Source organism: Rhipicephalus microplus, chromosome 7, assembly GCF_043290135.1.
Source record: "Rhipicephalus microplus isolate Deutch F79 chromosome 7, USDA_Rmic, whole genome shotgun sequence".
In the NCBI taxonomy this organism is placed as follows: Eukaryota; Metazoa; Arthropoda; class Arachnida; order Ixodida; family Ixodidae; genus Rhipicephalus; species Rhipicephalus microplus.
In genome coordinates, this window is record NC_134706.1 from 116,119,233 (window position 1) to 116,141,325 (window position 22,093).

The following is a 22,093-nucleotide window of genomic DNA, read 5'->3' on the forward strand; positions in this document are numbered from 1 at the left end:
ACATTATAAGTGTCGCTTACAAAAGTGATTATGTTGCTACAGACTGACGAGTTTTTGCGTAAGCCGAGTGAAGACGTCAAGCTGTACGAAGGCGTGCGTTTACTGTTTGCAGGTGACGGCTTCGTCCGAAGCGACACCGTGGGAACATTCTTTCTACAGCGGTCGTTCGATGCCCGCCGGGTGTATGCCAGAGTCATTAATGTCAAAAGCCGGGCGGACGGACACAAATCCGAAGGTGAGCCCTTTCTGGCACTGACCTCTGACAGCCTTATAGGACGAGTAGGCTCTTCTACATAAACCTTCCCCCTCGGAAGTTCAACAGTAGAGGCAAGGGGCTCATATGCTGATGATAATGATGATTGATATTGTATGCCTTGTGGCAGTGTCCCGTATTACGACATTGGTAAGTGCTAAAAGGAAAATAGCTGATATTTAAAACTAGAAAAAAAAACTAGAACAAAGCAGCCCAAACAAATACTAGCGCGTGTGACACACTGGCGCCTGCCATGTTTCAGCGGAGTACCACGAGCGTTTGCTATCACTGCGTCATGTTTAACTGAACTCCGGTCCCGTACGAGAGCAGTACCGCACCAACGTTTTCACAGCACCACTTCGTTTTTTGTTGTCGTCGTCGTCGTCGTCGTCGTCGTTGTTGTTGATGATGATGATGATGATGATGATGTTGTTGTTGTTGTTGTTGTTGTTGTTGTTGTTGTTGTTGTTGTTGTTGTTGTTGTTGTTGTTGTTGTTCTGGAGATTTTTGTCTGATACAGCTAAAGAAGCCCAAAGAGCCCACATGACCAAAGCGGTCCAGTTGCCAGTTGACCGCTTCCGCATCTGAAGAAGACAGGGCTGCTCATGCACTTGGCAACGTTCTGAGATGGCGGGAATAGCAGACGTGTGGCCCAATACGCCACTGTGCAATGCATTCCCTTTAGTGCAGGATTGTGTGCATCCGCCTATCAGTAGGAAGAGCCACGGGCTTCTAAAGCTGTGGCCAACTATACGTCAGCCACACCATTCTCACCGGAGGAGGAAAGTGCTGTGCGCTTTGCCTCAGGATGGCGGAGCCATAGCGCATGACGGGGCCTGCGTCTGTTTACACTTTTTTAACACAGTATGCGCAATCGTTGTTTTTTTCGGTGCTGCAACACTTTTGTAACAAAAAAAGTGCAAAAAAAGCAAGCGTTCCCTCTGATCTTGATAGCGTGCATCTATTCGGCACACGGCTCTTTTGCAGGGCTCACTTATCCCTCGAGTAAAGTGCAGGCAGACCTACTTTCTGACATCTACGCGGAAAGCAACGTGGATCCACTAAATGTGGCGTACATCGAGGCTCATGGCTCTGGTACAAAGGTCGGCGATGTGGAGGAGTTGGCTGCCATCAGCACCGCATTTTGCCGCCCAGGACGAAAGAAGCCGCTAATGGTCGGCTCTGTCAAAAGTAACATGGGGCATGCCGAAAGCGCTTCGGGTAAGCAGACTCGCCGTTTGAGGAAGGAAGGCACGGTATATTTATGTGCATCAGCTGGGCGAATGCAACTGCACTTTTTTGCCCCGAACCTTGTTACAAACTCATTGTAAGCGCGGCCGTATTCGCCCTGCAATGTGCTTCGGCAATGATCACAAGCGAAACATCGACCTCGCTGAAGTATACAAAAGACAACGAGAAACTTGCTTGTGTAATGGTGTTTGCACAGAGCTGTATTAATTTTATATACTGTAAAACAAATGAATATGTTGGTAACATTTATTGATCCTGTACATCTTTTCAAATCAAAAGTTCCAAACCAAAGTTTACCTGCTTAAGCCTCATAGGATACCAGTTCAGTGAACAGAATATTGCAGTTAGCAAAAATGAAAGCCAAGTGATAAAAAGATCACCTGCTGACAAGTCTATTGAACGGTATTCTTGAGAAGGCTACAAAGCGAGAGAAGCTTAAAAGCTTTACCGATGTTATAAACATCCTGTCATCAGCAGGCTAAAGTCTATGGTACTTAAGAACAAAAACGTCAACAATATAACAAGTGGTTTTCGTGTTACGCAGCAGGGTGTGGTCATGCCGATGTTGCTCGCATTCAACTCACAGATTCCACTTGAGCCTCGAAATCCAGTGCCGTGATTTGCGCATGAATTCAATGACCTGTCAATCAGTGTTCACGCGCCACATTATAAGATGCGCAACAATTACTTTTCTGATTCGGCACACATGTGTAATAAAGCTTACCGAACATATTTGCTTTTACAGTTGGGTTGTCCGAAACGTCTGTGCATGTAACCTAAGCAGTAACGGACACCGTAAAAGTAGGCACTACGCGACTACACTTTTGCATTGTTTTTGGTGCTACTTGTGAGAAACTATTATGTGCTTTAGCTACACAACGTTGCTCATGCGCTGCTGGCATGCTACCAAGTACTCGACCTGCGTTAGATAGCAGTCAATCACGTCTGAAACGTCCCACCTCACTTGCCGTAGGTGTTGGCTCGGTGGCAAAAGTTATCCTCGCCATGGAGACTGGTGTGATTGCTGCCAACCTGCACTTCAAGAAGCCCAACGTCAGCATACCGTGCCTTCACGATGGCACTGTCCGTGTTGTCAACGAGCACATGTCTTTTCCGGGTGGCCCCGTAGGTATCAATTCGTCCGGTTTCGGTGGTGCAAACGTTCACGTCATCCTTGAGGCAGGATCGGGACCGCACGTGGACGACATCACCCGGGAGAAACCAGAGCTGCCGAGGCTCGTTCTTTTAGCTGGGAGAACTCAGCAGTCGTTGACGGTAAGTCTACTACTGCCACACGAAATTATGTGTGTATATCGTATAAGAATGTGAAGAGCACACAAACGTTGTTCAGGGTGAACCAATGATAAGACCAAACAGTGTAACTATAGTTATGGTATAGGGTAACTTATAGGATATCCCATAGTATAGAACTATAGAGTAACTATAGCTAGATATAGTTATCCTCTTCTACGCCGAATGCTTTTTTTTCACCTAACTTGCGTTGCACCCCCCCCCCCCCCTGCATGATCCGAGTCATTGCAAGCTTCCTGCATCTCGCCTGGTTTTCTGCCATTTGCATGCTCAACCTTCTTTTCGCAAAGTGCCCGTGCCGTGTGCTGACTTCATTACGAGAGGGTGTGATAGCGTCGCAAATTTTTACGACATGCGACGGCTTGGTGTCGTCATGTGGTTACGTCAACAGGTCATGAGGATAATGGGCCGGACCCATATGAATGTTGACATTGAAATGGTGAGCAAAGATCATTCTATAAGCTACATGGGGCGAAGTCGAGGTGAAGCCTCTCGTGTGTTTTTGTGTTCATTATTGCCGTTGGCCGTGCTGGCTCAAGATATAGTTCTTGTTTCACTTCAATTGTTTGTTTGTTTTTAGTTTGCCCAGCCGTGGTGGTCTAGTGGCTAAAGTACTCGGCTGCTGACCCACAGTTCACGGGATTGAATCCCGGCTGCGGTGGCTGCATTTTCGATCCAAGCGAAAATGCTGAGGTCCATGTGCTCAGATTTGGGTGCACGCTAAAGAACCCCGGGTGGTCGAAATTTCCGGAGCCCTCAACTACCTTGACTCTCATAATCATATGGTGGTTTCGGGACGTTACACTGCATATCAATCATTTTTTTCAGTTTGTGAGGAATACAAAGTTGCCCTTTTTACTCGAGTTGGTCTTAGGTTGTTTCCCCGCAATACTCTCGTCTTGGTGCTGCAAGTTTTTTGGTAAATAAAATAAAATGAAATGAAAGAAACCACGTTGCTTAGCAGTTTCTGCTGAATATCCTGCATGTAAAATGACTGCCTTTGGCGGCAAAACGTTCCTCATTGAAATTCTATACCATCAGGGGTCAGGAGAAGCACACAAGAAAAAAAACTCTTGTGTCAATCAGTGTATGCGTGAGAGGCTGGGCGTGCGCTTCCTGAAAGCACACACCAAATTTCTCACACTTTTCGTTGTGCCCTTTCGTGTCGACATGACATCAACACTGGCACGCGCTGCATTCTACCTCTTCTTCATCTTGTACTATGCTGTCAGAGCACGTGGGCCTATTCGTCAGGCGTGATATGCAGTAACTATGATGGGCAAGTGAATGAGTACAAAGAGAGAAAGCGAGAAAGAGTTAATCAGACCAAGAGAAAAAGAGGAGTTCTCGGCGAAAAAATTTCTTTGCGAGGCGGCATTCGAACCTGCATACCCATAGTCTCAAGGTGAGCGTAGCAACCGCTCAGCTATGCAGGCACGCTAGCACAACTTAACACAACCTCTCATGGTACAGTAGAGCAAAGATGTGGGAAAGAAACGTGATGGTGAAAAGGAGAGAAAGAAGGATCGGGGAGAGTAGAGCAAAGCATGCGTAGAACCAGAAATGTAAAGAAAGAGAAAAACACACAGATAGAAAGATGTAGCAAGAAGCAGAGACCAAGTGAGAAAGAGAGGGAAGAGAAAAACACAGAAGGAGATAGAAAGTAGCAGCGAGAAACAACGACCAAGTGAGAAATAGAGGAAGAAAAGAGAAGAATATTGTAAGATTGAGAAAAAGACAGAAATTTATACGGGGGAGCGAGAAATAATAGAGGCCTCCAGCTCGCACTTACTTCAGGCCTAACACCAGTAGTGCAAAGCTGCCTTCATTTTGTTTTCCTGCCAACACTCACCCTAATTGTATATCAGTCACGCAGATTCATCGGTATTTCTTTGCGCCGGCTTGCGATGGACATTTCTTTACGCATTTTCGCAGAACACCCTGGACCGGATGGAAAGTGACGGGCCATACCCGGATTCCGCGTACGCTCTCCTCAACCGGGTTGGACATCCCTCTGCACAGCGATTTTCGTGGCGTGGCTTTGCAATAGTTCCTGTAGATCAGTCGGACAAAGAGGTCGTCAAGGTGGTCGAGCCGTCTCTCGTGGAAAAGAGGCCCCTGTGGTTCGTGTTCACTGGCCTGGGCTGCCAGTGGAATGGCATGGGGCGGCAGATGATGCACTTCGACCTGTTTGCTGACTCCGTCCGCAAATCGCACGAGCTCCTCAAGCCATACGGCATCAACTTGATGGACATCATGACTGGCGAAAGCACTTGCAACCCAACACTTGTTTCGGTACTCGTGTCCATAGTTGCCATCCAGGTGAGTTATTTTCAACGCAGCACTTATATTTCCTACAGTGATCAACTCTCTTATCAATAACAACGGACCGTCATTTTGAGAGCAGCTAGGGCGACACCCACAGTCCAAACGGGCCAAAACAGGCATTCGCGGTGCAAATGAACTGTCTGCCTTGCAGTTTACCGCTATGCTGTTATTGTTTGCCACTGTGTCGGTGACAACTTCTTTAGCCATTAGAAGCGTTGGCAAATGATGGCCCCAAAACCCCAGAAATCGTTATTAGGATATGAAGTAGGAACAAACCTGCTGTCGGGCAAATTCTACAGCGAACGAGAATAAGCGTGAAACCAGGTGCTGTGATCGTTTGGTTTCGCTGTGTGCGTGTGTGTGTGTGTGTGTGTGTGTGTGTGTGTGTGTGTGTGTGTGTGTGTGTGTGTGTGTGTGTGTGTGTGTGTGTGTGTGTGTGTGTGTCGCTAAGCCATTAAGAGCGCTTTCGACGACTAAAGCAGTTCTAGCATTCGCGGTGGCAATGATCTAAAATGCACGGGAAGCTTGTCATCGGTGCAGCTCATGCCCAGATGTTTCTTATTTACGAAGATAGAAACCGCTCGTGCGATTCCAAGCGTGACTCTCCGTCATTACAGACATGAGAGTTGACTACTGCACAGTCAACTATCATTGTTTCCCTTAATAAACTTTAGACTTTGTTCATTCACTCTAAACACAATTTGAGCCTTACTAGCCCTATTATGACCCGTATTGAACTCTTTACTGAAAGCACGATCACACCACATGACATGCACCAGTGTCAATCTAGGCCACTAAGGTGATCTGCTCTTGAAACGCGTGCAGGTTTCGCCGGTGCCACAAGGCTGGCAACGACAGTAGGGCTAGTGGTCAACATAGCTACTTCGAAGTTCTAGATTGTGGTACAAAGAGTGCCTGGGCTTAGCAATGCTTCGGTTTCGGTCGATGTCTCCAGCTACGTGCTCATTACGCGGCTTTGGTGGGAGCTTGTAACGTGACTACCTGTTAGGTATTTCGGTGGCAACATGTCACAGAACTCGACGTTACGTGATTACAAGTTATGTGAATATACATTACGTTATGGTATGTGATTGTCAGTCCCGCGAGTAGAAGCGTGAGTTGACCTGATTGCCAGTTACGGAGACAGATGGCACCTGATGTTGCGGGATTGTCAGTCACATGACTAGTTTTTACATGATGTTAAGTCGCATGGCCAGTTTTTACTAAATGTTGGGTACCTTTAGTTCCATCTAGTGAGATTATTTATTGTGACGTAACTTTAGTCAAGGGACCACAAGTCACGTGATTTGTAGTTTCCCTCAGTGGTTGTCACGCGACACACAGCTGCAGTAATGTGGCTAGTCACGTGACCACTAACTGGTCCCTAAGCTGGCTCTTCAACGTAAATGTGATGTTCAAACGTCACCGTGATGAGGTGAAGAGCCAAGGTATGGGCCAGTTTGTTGTATGCAGTGAAATTTTCAGTGCCGCACTGCGAGCCGCGCGATTAGTTGTTACGTGACCTCTTCTGAGGTCACTGCTTTTTCTGTGAATTCAGTCACATTACAAGCTATGTCCTATTACGTCTCACGACTGCTTTCTCAAATGGTATGCCACGTGAAAAAGCCGTCGCCTCTTCCTATGGCAAGAATCATAGAAATCGCATAGAGGATGTATGTAAACTGTGCTGGACAAAACACCCTAAAACGTTAATTCGAGTTTTGCTAACGCATTTGCACCGACTTCTGGCATTTCTCAGTCCGTGAGAAAGCCACTCGCTTGCTGGCACAGCTTTGAGCGCTTTCACAGTTGTGCAAAACATGTAGCTGAGGCCACATTATGGTTTAGCTCCTAAGAGCTGGAGCTTTTGTCAAGCGTACAAGGCTTGTTTGTTTTTCTGTAACTAACGAATCAGTGAGGTCACTAGTAAGACCACTCTATATAGAATTCAAAAGCGGCGGAAGGGCGTTTTCAGAGGTGGTTTTGTCCATGTTCGCAGGTGGCTCTCGTGGATTTGTTGCATGCAGTGGGCCTGCGTCCAGACGGCCTCATAGGACACTCGATCGGCGAGATTTGCTGCGCCTACGTTGACGGCTGCCTCACCGCCGAGCAAACCTTGCTGTGCGCTTACTGGCGAGGCTGCTGCGTCGAACAGAAGAACCTGCCTCAAGGAGCCATGGCCGCTGTCGGCAAGTGACACACAGCCTCCATGCTTTCAAGTGTTCACACTGGGCGAGCAGCAAAGATAATTTATTTACCGAGTGTCTCACAGACAATCTGCCTTGCCTTGCTTCGGCTGAAATGTAAATGAACCGTTCTAGCAAAAAGTAGATAAAAATGCTAATTGTTTTCTCCCAACTATGTGTGGAATTTCATTCCAAGTGTCTAAATACCTAAAAAGCTAAAAACTATCACAGCTACATGTCTGTGAAATCCCACTGAACAACGGAACCGGCGATCAAGCGCATTTACCTGGCCGTATTTACCAGACAAACACATATTTTCAGTTCTTGCCTCACCTTTTTTCATTTCTTTGTTTTTCATTTCTCTTTTTTTATCTCTTCAAGTATGCTCTTTCTGGCACCGTTTCTTCATCTCTTTCTCCCCCCTCCTTTTTCCTCCGGTACATCATCCTAACATACACACCACTCCTTCTCACCCACCTTTCACTTTCCTACCCTTCCTCTCTGCTATACTGTATATGGTTCCACCGTAGTTTGTCCTCTCACTTCCTTCTTTCACTCATCTTTTCTCTCCTCCACGCAGAAACCTCAGTTCTGCTCACCGTGTTTATGCCCCAATTTGCCCTCTCGCCTATGTTCATTCCTCTTAATCATCACAACACCCTTCATAAAGGCCACACCACTTTAGGGACTTTCTCTAGTACACAGTGCATCGCTACTTTATACTAAGAGCGGCTTGTATGTACCAGCTTTTTGAGGCACACAAGTGGCAAACTCTGACATCCGACGCCGAACAAACCCCAAACCTAAACAGTACTATTGTTAAAAGAGGTATGGCGCATTTGGCCATTGTTTTTGGTATATATATTTCAGGCCCTGTAACAATGTTTGAAATTCAGTAACTGAGCTATGCGGTCGACAATTACGCTACGCTAAAAACATTAGAAAAGAACTCCTGTTAGTCAAGTCTTATTAAAGGTGCTCAGACTTTTCTATTTTCCCAGTTTTACTGCAAAACTTGTGCCCTTGACCTTCAAGGGCTACTTAATGACCATCGACACATTGTTCTCATATAAAACAGTCAAGCACGTGGTAACAGAAACAGAGCTCATTTCATTTTGCCAATGGATCAGTGAACTCATTTGGATCACAGGAATAAGCGGTCGTTTCAGCAGGAAAACACTTCATTATCTTGTTTATACATGGATCCCAATTGTGCATTACTCGTCATTGATCCGTTAAAGGAAATGACTGCTTCACGTCGAGTTTGAAGCTGTACGCAAAGACACATTCTTAACGACGTTCTTGAATGGCCATCATTCACTGCTGGGGAGTGCTCCCCTGAAGTAGCACATGCGCTCATCCAAGAATTGCCCGTTGTATTGACTGGTATTATTATTTTAGATTGCCCGACCAGAGTTCACAGAAAACGAACATCAGCGGAACTTTTTTCTGGCCTTGCAAACGTTAAAGTCATATTCAGGCACGGCGTCGTAGGGAGACCTAATAATATGTCTTAGCTTTTAGCTTTTATTATGAACCATGCGAGCTTGAGGCTCGCTTTCGAACCTCGTAAGTTTCAGACATTCACAGCTTTGTACGTATAACCAACTGCTGTTAGTGGGTCCTTGGCATTATGGTATTGAGCTGCCTGAATGCTTAACACGGAGTTAAGGAGGGTTGGACATAAACTAACTTAAAAACAGGGTAGGGCTTCATTACGAGGCAATGCCTTGGGATACTGAAAATACGGAGGAGCAAGCGCACTTGCTCCGTGCAGGAGCCTTGATGATGTGAAATAATACCATACGTTTAACCAGCACGGTATGGATGCCAGTTATAAAGGCCAAAACACAAGTTGGTGTCCACATATTGTTGACCAAAGCCTTGTTTCTTGAGCTAACTGGTCGTGTTTGTGCCATCAAAGACTTTAGTACAGCCAAAACTATTCCTATTAAGCTAAACACTGATATTTGGTGCACAGTGTGGCTGCCAGGTGGTGGTGTCGTATGACTCACTGTGACCCTATCTAACTCTTAGCTGAGGGGTGTAGTATACAAGACGAAATGACGCCCGGTAACTAAAACTCGAATGCCTCTAATGCCGCAACATTGATCGCTACTTCTCGGTATTTCGTTATTAGTTGTCTGCTACTTCTAATCTGGTCACCACACAAGCCAACTTGTGTGGTGACGGCGGATTGATGACTGATTGTTTTGCGACAAGAGCATAGCTTTTAATTAAACTACAAGAGAAGAATTTGCACTCCAGAGCCTGTTTGTAGCACTCTACTTTTCATCAGGGTAAGGTAAAGTAGGAATGCCAGGGATACGAAGTCGAAATATATATAGTAAAATGAGTTCTTGTACGCACGTCTTATGCGCTGTGTGCACAACGCACTACGCCAGCGTTCTCCGCGTAGCATATGCAGCCACGCTCCAGAAAACAGCATATTTAACCCTGTCTCACTTAAAACGCTCTGTTTGCATTAAAATTTGTGTTTTACGTATGAACACACTCTTGAAATATATAGTCGGCAAATTTGAACGTGAGACAGACTCACAGTAACTAGGACACCTTTGTGCCGTAGTATTATACCAAGTAAATCCTTTTTCGGGGTGCCTTTGTCCCATATTGAGCAACAAGGACTGTTTGAAAATCACAAGTTGGAAATTCTACTGAAATTCGGGCACAGTTGAACCAAGAATTGCTAGTCATGCCCGAGTGCTGATGAACATAAGCTATGCAGTTCCAGCTACCTTCTACAGAAAAAACACATTGAAAAATCAAAACAAGTGCATGCTTCACTTGTGCCTTTGTCGCCTCAAATCTAGGTACGTGGGCTAGCGAGAACATTCATTGCAAAAACATCGCGCTGCACAGCTTTTCAGAAAAGTTGCAATCTTCGCTAAAGTGCCTGGTATGCAGTTAGTATATTTTAGCAGTGCTCTTTAATTCAATTTTTAAGCCGAGAAATCTGTGAAACATACATCAATATAATCTGCTAATATGCACCTTTTCGCTATCAGTAGGCTCATGTTGATCCGATGACAGTCCCGCTGCTGGAACGCAGTTTCGCGGTTACCTGTTTCAGGGCTCACCTGGGAAGAAGCTGCAAAACGTTGCCCTGAAGATGTTTATCCAGTGTGCCACAACGCCGAAGACTCCGTGACCATATCCGGCCACGCAGAAGCAGTGGCCAAGGTAGTCGCAGAGTTGAAATCCGAGAACATCTTCGCCCGCGAAGTTAACAGCCTTGATAATGCTTTCCACTGCAAGCACATCGACTGCATTGGGCCTGCATTGTATGAAGCTCTCACGCAGGTAATACATGGGATAAGCAAATGACCAAATGATATAGTGACGGTAACCAGACTAGTGTCTTTTTGAAGTCACTCCTTATTTACCTCAGGTCTGCCATCCCTATGACGAATCAAGAGCGTTTTGAAGACAATCACATTATCTATTGCTGAATGCAGACATGACAGTACGTTATGTAAAAGCTGGAGCAAAAACTCATGAGAACGATTGCCCATAGAAGCGGGTTTTTGTTTTCTTCGTTGCAGTTTACGTCCTCAAGTCTCCCATCTATCCGCAATGATGAGCAGGCAGACACAGGTAGTGCGCCTGTAACCATCGTAGAATATCAGACGCTCTTATCCCGCCCGCACCTACACTAATAATCTCGCTCTTACTTGGCTGCTGCAAAAACTCCCTAAAGGTTATCAAACTATACTTAGCAATGCTATCCATAATTACCCCACTGTCACCTACCTCAAGCTAAATTTAGCACACCATAGCCAACACTTAGCTGCCACATACCAGCATTGTAAATGCTACCCATACTGCAGCGAGCATTGAGCCAAGTATGTCTAGGGCTAGTTTAACATGTGGAAAGCGACATTCATCATAAGATGTACGTGTTCTCCTTTACGTATATAAATGAATTCATGCATTCATGTGCATTCTCGCTTGTACGTTGCCATTAGCAAATTCAGGATCTCTTTATGAGGCGTGTATCATGTCATTCGTGTTTTTGTCAAATTACGCTCACTAGCGCATAAGCTTTGCCTGTCGAGAAAACAGGACGTCGAGCTGAAGCGACCACTGAAAACATGACTGCGTCGTCTTTTTCACTCCCTGTTTTTGTTCTCTGTGTCGCAGCGGGAGACGCAGGTCCGCCAACAGTGAGACCACACAGCCTCACAATCTCCCAACATACTGTCAAGATCACTGCTGTTTATTATTATTGCATAATATGTATTAAAACCAATGTATGTATAGCAATGTTGCTGCTTACAGCATCTACTAAATTTAGGTTTGCTGGTGTCAACTCTTAATAGCATGTTTACTACGTGCTTTCCCACTGCCACGTTCTACGTCCAGGTCATTCCTGAACCTAAGCGGCGTAGCGAGCGCTGGATAAGCTCTTCAGTGGCAGAGAGCCGCTGGTGTGAACCGCTGGGGCAGTACTGCTCGGCCGAGTACCAGACCAACAACTTTCTCTCACCCGTGCTCTTTCGAGAGGCTCTTCAGCACGTGCCGAATGACGCCATATTGGTAGAGATTGCGCCACACTGTCTCCTGAAGGTGGGTCGAAACAGATTCCTTTGAAATAAATCCGTCGTACACGTTACTGACTTTTTAGGGCATTCCTTAACAAGTGTGTTTTCGAACTATCACTTTAGCAGAAAATGTTTTTAAATGAATGCAAGTAGCGAAGATAAACCGTCTGCATCCTTAAAAAAGGAGGACAGGGTAACATAACTACAGACCGGCCAATGTCGTCGTTACCTATATTTTTAAAATGTCAGAAAAAGGTGTTCGTTTTTTTAGGTTGTCCCGTTTTTGCAATAAGCACGAGGGGATACGGTGTAATCTGGCTTCCGGAAAACAGCGCTCAACAGAAGTCACTCTCTTATAACAAAATAATCTGGCTTCCGGAAAACAGCGCTCAACAGAAGTGGCTCTCTAAAAACAAACGGAGGTCATTTTGAATGCTTTTGAGAATCGGCGCTTGGACGGATGTATATGCATATATTTTACAAAAGCTTTCAATTACCTTATTCATAGCGTGTTTATTGAAAAAACTCTAAAGCATGGAGTTTGCAGGAAAGTATCTGCCCTTCTCCAATTCTTCGTTGCAGGCACCATTTTGCAAGTATAAACGACCACTTTCCTAATATAAAACCAGTTTTTTTTTTGTGTCCCGCAAAGAAGAATCATCCCTCTATTTCTCTTTAACGTGTACTTTATTGGCATTGCCAGTGTTGACAAAAACACAAAATTCATAATTTACGCAGTTGATATGAATTTGCATTTCTTCGGTACAAGGCTATCGGGTATGTTTGACACGGCAAGCAAAATTATACTACAGCTGCGTAAGCGAATGATTACAGAATATGAACATTAGCACTACCATAAAGAATCATATAACTTACCAATCAAAAAATAGGGATGTGGCCACCAATACAGTTGTAGTATATTATGGTGTGAGTATATAATGCGAGTATACGACTTGCTATTCGCCACAGATAGAAAAATTTTTGTCTGAAATGTTTCACGGCGTTTTACACTTCTTCATATTGTGGTTAGACTCACCCACTGGCAAGCTTTCGGTAGAGCTGAAAAATATGGGCACTATAAAAATTGATTGTTGGTATTTTTGAGAAACATACTAGATTGACACTAGAAGAACAACTATGGAAGTGAGAAAAATGCAAGAGACCTTGATTTCAATGTCGTTTTAATGGAGACAACATTTTAGAGGTCCAGTATGTTTAGACTGATGTTCTTTTTTGAAGATCCTCAGATTTCAATATTTCCAAAACCCTCCAGTGTGTAGGGCTTGATAAATATTTAGTGGTTCGCGCACGTGAGACCTCAACAATTAATGTTGTATAATTTCTGTGGATGACATTCTAATAGCACGTTTGGCACATTAGGATCAAAGACAAAAGTTTTTTTCTGGAGTGGAACAAAATTGCAATTGCTTCTCTATCCAAACTAATTATTTACCTGAACAAGCACACTTTTCTCTTAATTTTTCTTGGCTCTCAGAGACCCCAAGTTACATAAACAAATTTTACAACGACACCTTTATCTTCGAATTCTTTTTGTTTCAATTTTCACTGAACCATTGCCCCATGACAGGCGCATAAAAGCCACTCTTGCTTTCAACCGTAACAACCACCCTAACTAACAAAACCTTAACCTCACATGACTGAGGTTTCAGTATCGATGGCTGTAAGATTTCTGAAACCTTCTCAAGCCAAGGCAAAGTAGTTACCAAGCATATTGCTTTTTTTTGTGCCATCATGCCTGTTAAAACCGGTGGATGCCATTTTGGCTGAATACTCTAGAAAATTAGACGGCCTAACTCCTTATAACTTTGTTTCATGCCAGCTCACAGGAAGTTGAAGCTTATTTCTGCACGTAATGGTGGTTAGCGAAAGGGCAACCTATGTCGTAGTACAAATTAGCTTGGCGCAGGCCCCACGGCTTCTGCCTTGTTCTTCAACTCTATTTCGAGTGTGCTTGAGCGTAACGTACAGCCACCCAGATCTTTAACATATATGCGCAGCGGCAAGCTTTTTGCATGTCTGCGCCATATCATGAAAGGAACACGCAAAAAATGTGTTGCATGTATGTGTTTGTTCTTTGGCATCTACTTTCCCTGCCTCTTTTTGCAAGTTTATTGAGTGATGTGGCAGACACAGAGAAAAAACTGCTGCTATTTGAAGAATAGGGTGGCTGTACGCATTACTTGCTTAACAACCTAGTAGGTTACCTTCTTGTACGTAAAGCACTGGAACCCAAATTTCAGAGCAGGTGTGCGTTTTTAATGATGCAGCCCGGTTACGCTTGGTCACAAAGGCTATTGGATGGCTGTCTAATATTTTGCTGCATTCATTTCCCTATAGGCTATCGTTCGGCGCTCTGTTGGATTGGATGCCTACTATGTGGGCCTCATGAAGCACAGCGTGGACAACCTAGAATACTTCCTAAGCTCGCTGGGCAAACTTCACACTCTGGGGTTTCAGCTGGACTTGTCTCCCCTCTATCCACCGGTGTCATGGCCCGTGCCTCGTGGCACCCCCAGCATTGCGCATCTCGTCAGCTGGGACCATTCGCAGCCTTGGTGTGTCGTCAACTGGCGTGACTTTCCGACGTCATCACAGGTGATAGGTTGTCGGCTCTTTCAGGTTGTACCTTTTTGCGAGCGACTGTGAAATTTTTTGAGCCAAGATTTCGCCATGGCGTTTGGTTTACTTTTAACAAGTTTATCGAGTAGAACGTCTTACATGACTATCCAAGCGCGAAGAGTGACCGTGGGCGTAAAAACACGAGGTGATGCGTAAACTCATGTGTTGACGCCATCGCGTTACACATGACGACGTCGTAACAAACCTTTGTTTATGCTCTCTCACCTGCCCTGTGCATTGTGTCACGACACCGTGACTTTACCGATTGCTAAAACTTGGCACCCCAATAGTGACGTCACTGTGAAGTATTATTGAGAGGTCATCAGATGACATTGTTCACGAACAAAGGTTGGCCTATTCCGGAGGTACTTCCAGACCACGTGTGGTTCGGAGCAGAGGATAATATTCATAATTGTTGTGGTTTAACGTCCCAAAGTCATCACGCCGAAGTGGAAGACTGCAAAACTTTTGAGCCCCTGGGGACCTTTAACGTGCACCTAAATCTGAGCACACTAGCCTCAACTATTTTTCTCTCCATATAAAATGCGGCCGCCACGGCCAGGATTCAATCCCTCGACCTGCGGGGCAGCAGCCGAGCGTCTTAGCCACTAGACTACCGTGCTCGGTCTTCGAGGACAGTAACTGAAAAGGAGTAGACTTTGCTATACTAATTAAAGCTGAACTGTCATGCGCCCGGCTGAATAAATGGCCAAACACAGCCTCCAACAAACACCCAGCAGTGATTGGCGCCTGGCATAGTTTGCGTGGAGTGTTTTGTTTGTTTATTTTTACCTGCGGTAGAAATATGGCAGTCATTTTTTAGTCCAAACCACTGAATCCGAACTGACGCACGCACTTCCCTTCTCGATATTGATGGCATGTCTCCCCTTGTCTCTTGTTTTATTTTGCTATAACAAAACTTCTGTTGTAGCGGAGCAGCAGGGAGGCAAAAAACTTTCTTTAAAGAAGGAATACACAGAGTCAAGACAACTTTTCAGTATGAACGCATCACGAAGACTGGTTTATATAACAGGATGTACACCACTCTCTTCGACAGGGAAAGGGAAAGTAAAAAAAGTCTTGCAGGGATAGACAAGTCTACATATCGTCAAAAAGAGTTTTTTCGGCACCTCGCTCGTGCAACCTTCTCCAACAAATTAGGTAGCTAACACAGTCGGTCCCTGCAGCCTTAAGCCTTTCTCCCACAGTAGTCGTGTAGCTAAAAAAGATGACCGACACCGAGGACGCGCTCACTTCTTTCTGGACCACCTGTTTCTTTTGAAGAGTGCCGCTTCTGCCCGCAAACGCGTCTTATCCAAGTAGCCCCTTTTGTGCCTTTTTGCTGAGAGTCGTTCAATAATCGTTCAAATAAATCCTCAGAAGTGGCGGTTTCTTTTCCATTTTGCGACAAATACAACAACCTTCCTCAGATGAGCGAACTCTTGAGCTCATTTTCTGTTGACTTTTACGGGATGAAACAGGTGTATCGGTCTCTTCACTTCTGTGTCCCCTCTTAGTTTCAATCTGCATACCCCCGCTCTGCCGTCTCTGCCTTTAAAAGTTTCTTCGATTTTGGCGGTCTTCCACTTATGCCATTTCAGACTATCTTCCTTTAAAAGAAAGAAATCGTCTATCTTTAAGTCCCTCGTTCTTGTTGGGTGGGACAAATGTGCTGATCTATGCTCCAACAAGTACTCTTCCCGCCACCGCTTCCAGAATCCTTCAGCTACGGCCGACCAGTACCTCTAGCATCGTGAGAGATGCGCGTCACCACCTGAAGTTTCGGCTGGCAGGTGATGTGGAGGAATGGTTGTCACCTTCTTTCCGACGAGGAAGTGTGCACGCGACAGCGGTTCAGGCTTTTGAGCATCATCGTAAGTGAAAGTCAATGGGCGTGAGTTTATCACAACTCCCACTTCGTACGATACATCTCAAAATGCTCCGACCTAATGCTTTGCGCAACGCTACCTTCACTGATCGCACCAACCACTTCAGGATACGCCTCACCAAGCTGCCCTTTCAGCAATAAACTTCCACCTGATCTGCTTTCTTGCGAAGCATGACTGCATTTCCTCTGAATTTGCAAGCGCAAACATTGCTCTCTGATCCTTAGCTACTCTCTTGGACGTTACAGCGTTGTCTGAATAACTATAGTCGAGTAGATTCTCCTGCCAGCCGCGAAGCGCTTAAATGCCAGGAGAAAGGCTGTAGTCGACATTTCCCTGACTAACTCAAGATGTACTGCACGTGCCACAGCGCAGGTGAAAATAGCAATGTAACATTTTTACACATCACGCGACTGTTGACGAATCAGAGGTGCAGTGAAATCAATGCCGACAATGTCTAACGGATCTCCCTTTGTTACTTTGTCAGCTGGAAGTGGTGCTAATGGTACCATAGCTGGAGGGCAACTTTGTTTTCGAATGATGAGGCACTGCTTGATGGCCTTCTTTACTACCTAGTGTCCTTGGATTATCCAATATGACTCGCGCAGTTGCTCCAAGGTTTCACGCACCCCCGAGTGCAGCATTCTCACGTGCTCTTTCTTTATGAGCAGAAGCTTGAAGGGATGAGTGATAGGCAGAGTGATGGGATGTTTAGTCTCTTCGGGGCTTTCGTAAACTGCAGGCGTCCACCAATTCGCATGAGACCCAACCCGTCAAGGTTCGGGTTCAGAGGCAAAGCAGGAAAGCCATTGTGCAGTGGCCCTTGGGCTTTCAGGTTTGAAATTTCGTCACTGAATGCCTCTCCTTGAGTTGCAGCCAACCAGTACTTCTCAGCATCGATCACTTTTTCAGCTCGTAGTGGTTCACCTTTTCTTTCGTCCCCATTGCGGCAGTTGTTCAGAAAGCGGCAGACCCCCACATTTACACGTACGACTCTGCTGAATGAGCTCAGCTCCTCTACTTTCAGTACTGCCTCGAGCAGTGATGACAATTTTGGTATCACCATCACTTTTCGCTCTTCCAAGTGGCATTCTCCTGCCCCTGAGCTATGCTCGCCAATCGTCGGCCAATGCGTCTCATACTTGTTAAGCCAATGGGGTCCTGTCCATCCCAAATAACTTTCCAACAAGGCTGATGGAAGGATACCACGAATAATTGAATCAGTGGGGTTATCCACTCCGTGGCAGTGCCTCCAATCTTTGGGATCATTCAGTGCTTGCAGCTCTGATACTCGGTTTGCAACGAAGGGCTTCCACCTTGCAGCGTTTCCTGTATTTCAGTGCATGACTACTATTGAATCAATGCAAAGCATAGTAGCAGCATTCTGGAGGTCCAAGGTCTTGGCGACAAAGAGGGCCACTGAAGCGCCTAAGGGTGCCACCACCAGCTCTAGTCGAGGTAAGGAGAGGCTCTTCAAAGGAGCTCGTCTTGATTTGGCCATAATTAGGCTTATAGTGATTGCTCCCTGCGAAGACTTGCTTGTAACGTATGCGACAGCACCGTATGCCTTTGGGCTGGCATCGCAAAAAATAGAACACTTTCTTTGTCTCTTCATCTCGAAAATTCCTTGCAATGGTTCTATGATTGTAAACTGCCCTGATGCAGCGAAGATCTTCACACCAGCTTTTCCACTCTGCCTGCATTATTTCTGGCAAGGGATTGTCCCAATCATTGCCCAAATCCAACTATTTTTGAAACATTTTCTTTACATAGAGCATTGTGGGAGCAATGAACCCGAAGGGGTTAAAAATTCTGGCTAAGATTTTCAACACGAATCTCTTGCTGTGAGCTCTTGTGGTAAGGAATCAAGAAGTGAGGTCGAATTGTATTCAAAGCGACTTTTACAAGCATTCCAACCCACTCCTAACATCTTGGTGGCTGTAGGAAGTCCAGCCGTCACCTTCTGTTTTGCCAATTTTCCATCTACTATGAAGTTGATTAAATCATGGTCGTTAGACATCCACTTGTGGAGTCGCATTCCTGCTTGCGGCAATTTGTCGCTTGATTGCTGGCATAACTTTTCAGCCTGCTCAAGGCCGTCGACACCAACGACAAGGTCGTCAACGTAAATGTGCTTGTGCAGGATGCTCGCAGTTTGAGCATACTGCTCTGTGGGTCTTTCAAGATGGTGCTATAATGTTGCGGTCAATAGTAAAGGACTTGATGTGACACCAAAGGGCTCGCGCTTCATCAAGTAAGTCACCACCACTGGAAGTTCTTCACCAATCTTCTGCGTAGTTTTATAGTAAAAATACTGCACAACATTCCGGTCGCCTTCTGACAGATATATTGGAAGAAATGCCTTTTCATTATCCGCAATCACACCGATGTTGTCAGTGCGGCAGTTGATTAGCAAATCGGTCAGCTTCGGAATAAACTTTGGACCACTTTCCAAAACATCATTCAGTGAGAGGTGATCCTTGGCACTGTATTATATGTCGAACACCACTCTCACTTTGGTTGTCTGGCTTTCTTGTCGCACAACTGCTTGATGTGCCATGTAGCACACCAAACTTCCAGAAGTGCCGCAATGCTTGTCGATTGGCTTTGCCTCGCCCTTTTCTATGTATTCTCGGATGCAGGCCTCATACTTTACTATCACAGAATCTCCCTTCGAAAGGCACGTTGTTTGGGCTCTAAGACTCTTCGCGGCGCACTCAAAGTTGTCATCGATCTTGTAAACCATTGATCTCCAGGGGAAAGACACTCGGCACTGACCACTCTCAAATTTGATGGTTTCCTTGAAGCGCTGTTGGGCTGCGTCTTGGTGTTCAGCTGGTTCGTGTTCCTTGATGCTAATGTGTTTGAGTTCCCAAATGACCTCAACTGAGCCGATATTTCTTTGTTGGTTTGCTAGCTCACTGCTACTCGCATTACGCCCGCAGCAAAAAGACAAACTCGTGATGACATTCTTGTGCCGGCCTAACCCTGGATTGTTCATCCGAATACAGTCTCTACTGTCATCAGCTTGAATGTTAGACGCTTGGTCGCTCGCGTTACTAACTCCCAAAAATGATCGGCACCGATTAGCAGGTCGGTGTTTCCACTTCCATCACCCTGCGCGACATCTGCAACTGGCAAGTGAAATTTCAAAAGTTCAAGTAGAACTGACTTTAAAGGTGTAGCCGTGATATCTGCGCAGATGCAGGTAGCCTCCAAGGCCTCCACTCATATTTGTTTTCTGTCATACTGGCTTCGCATCCACAACTCCACCCGACGCGCCTTGATGCGGTTTAAGGCCGACTTGTTGCCGAATGCATAGATTCTGAGCTGCTCTTCCTCTAACACTTTTAACTGTAGTCTTTCAGAGAGGTTGCGGTGGATGAACGTCCGTTGACTACCACCATCCAGAAGAACCCTGACACGTGTACTTTTATGCAGTCCTTCTGTCCAAGCTCGCACAGCCTGAAGAAGAAACTTATGCCCTTCCTTGCAAATAGGCTTTCTTCTGAGGCTAGAGAAGACTTTAACACCGTGGCTTATCCAGTAACTGGTGGACAGGATGCACATTCATCATTGGCGTGGTGTCCTTTGAAATCAGGATCCAACATAGCGTGATGTGTCTTCCGCTACAGTTGGCACACCTGAGCCATTTGGTCTTACAGCACTCTTTTGACGTGTGCCCCTTAATTGTGCAACGGAAGCATTTCTTCTCATGCTTCAGCACCTCTCTTTTGTCAGCTGCCGACATCACTGCGTTGCAGTTACTTGTTTCGTGGCACCCTGACGAGGAAAACAGACAATCTTTTCATTCCTTAGTCTTGGCATGCAATGCCGCAGCCAAAGATATTTTTGCTGTTTTAAAGGTGCTTTTACGGCTTTCTATAGACGATTCTGCACTGACGGCCATTGGTGCTTCAACCATTTTATATTCTCCCGCACTTCAACCTCGATTCTCAGAAAATGCAGGAATGTTTCTAGCTCACTGCCTCCTGCTGTTACATCTCTTCTTGGGCAGTATTCTAGCGGAAGGTCAGCAGACACCGCTTTTTAGAATAGTCAGAAGTAAGGCACCGTACGTGTTGACACATACGCCAAGAGAACTGAAGCTTATCATACCCAACTTCACTTTGTCAAGAAGGCCTCGTAGTTGGCTGAGGTTCCGCGAGTCACGCACTGACTTGATGTTGAGCAATCTGGACATGTGGTTTTCGATGATCACTTCCTTTCGACTGAATCTTTCCTTTAGCAGTGAGAGTGTAACTTCACAGTTTAATTCAGACAAATCGAGACCTGCGACCGCGGCAGGTGCTTTTCCTTTTAGGTAGCTGTTCAGGTAGTTGAAGTTGTCCACGTCCGTGCTAATTGGGGAGTTTTGACTCCCTCCCACGCCTTGCCGTGCGTGGCTTTGCCGTGTCTGGAGAAAAGGGGATCCTGGGGGTTGAGTCAATGCTGGGTTATTGGACCTTTAAGGCCCCCCGGCAGAGGCAACACACCCCTTTGGCCCCGGCTTCACGTAGACGGCAACCCTGGGCTGACCCACCCAGGGGAAATCGGCAGTCGCCTTTTTTATCTCTCTCTGCCTACATCTTCGTCTTTATCTCTCACTATCTATCTGTCCTGTCTTCTACTCTCTTCTGTTTACTTCCAATTTTCCTGGCGGCAAAGATTAACACTGTGCAAATAGCCTACCTTGGCCTAGGCGCATTGGGTTATGGCAGTGTTGTACGGCTGACGTCTGCAAGCTTTCAGCACCTGCAATTTTGCAGCGTCCCCTTGTTGGGCTCCGTGGTGGGTGGCTGCCAACGCTGCTGAACAAAAATAAGACCGGCATGCATTGAGAAATCCCTCTACTGTCTGATCGTACCGGCCTAAAGCGCATACGCACCGACGACATAAATTTCTTCAACCAGCCAATAGAAACTTCTTCCCACTTCCACGTCATTCACTGTGAAAAAACCGGAAAGCAAGCCAGGACGGTATCTCCTTTCGTAGTTGCCAGGTGTCTTACTGAAACTCTCGGGGCTGGATATAAAGTAACCAAAATGGCTAGCGGAGACCTTCTTCTCGAAATTCGGGACAAAGCGCAATTTGTAAAGCTAGACAGCTTCTCAACGTTTGGTGACGTACCGATCACTGTAACACCACACAGATCTATGAACATCACTCGTGGAGTGGTATCTGACGCAGACTTACTTGACCTGACTGAAACTGAACTTTTCGAAGGGTGGAAGAGCCAAAATGTCAATAATGTACAGAGAATTATCATCAGAAGAGATAATAAGAAAATACTGACAAAACACTTAATACTCACGTTTGCATCCAGTAAACTACCAGATTCCATTCAAACAGGGTACACGAAGACATCTATCAGGCCGTATATACCAAACCCTCGTCGTTGCTTCCAATGCCAGAGGTATGGCCATGGCTCTAAAACCTGTCGTTGTCGCCAGATTTGTGCACAATGTCGAGTTCTAGGCCACGTGTCTGAGAACTGCAAACAACAGCCACACTGTGTAAACTGCGAAGGAAACCATGCCGCATATTCACGCTCCTGCACATACTGGAAAAAAGAAAAATAAATAATTACATTAAAGGTGAAGGAGAACATATCATTTAAGGAAGCACGGCGAAGAGTCGCTCCATTTCATGGACCTACATACGCTGATGCGGCGC

The 22,093-nt window shown here is 45.7% G+C and overlaps 1 protein-coding gene across 1 annotated transcript in view; it reads left to right on the top strand.

Annotated features, from left to right (window-relative positions):
• The window catches only part of LOC119179103 (fatty acid synthase-like), a 146,171-nt gene that overhangs the window by 22,749 nt on the left and 101,329 nt on the right, over nucleotides 1-22,093 (top strand). The window contains exons 4-11 of the mRNA XM_075870086.1: nucleotides 113-235; nucleotides 1,241-1,474; nucleotides 2,478-2,779; nucleotides 4,751-5,137; nucleotides 7,143-7,332; nucleotides 10,421-10,650; nucleotides 11,713-11,916; nucleotides 14,250-14,507. Of these exons, the coding sequence (XP_075726201.1) occupies nucleotides 113-235; nucleotides 1,241-1,474; nucleotides 2,478-2,779; nucleotides 4,751-5,137; nucleotides 7,143-7,332; nucleotides 10,421-10,650; nucleotides 11,713-11,916; nucleotides 14,250-14,507 (1,928 nt within the window). The remainder of the gene's footprint in view (nucleotides 1-112; nucleotides 236-1,240; nucleotides 1,475-2,477; nucleotides 2,780-4,750; nucleotides 5,138-7,142; nucleotides 7,333-10,420; nucleotides 10,651-11,712; nucleotides 11,917-14,249; nucleotides 14,508-22,093) is intronic.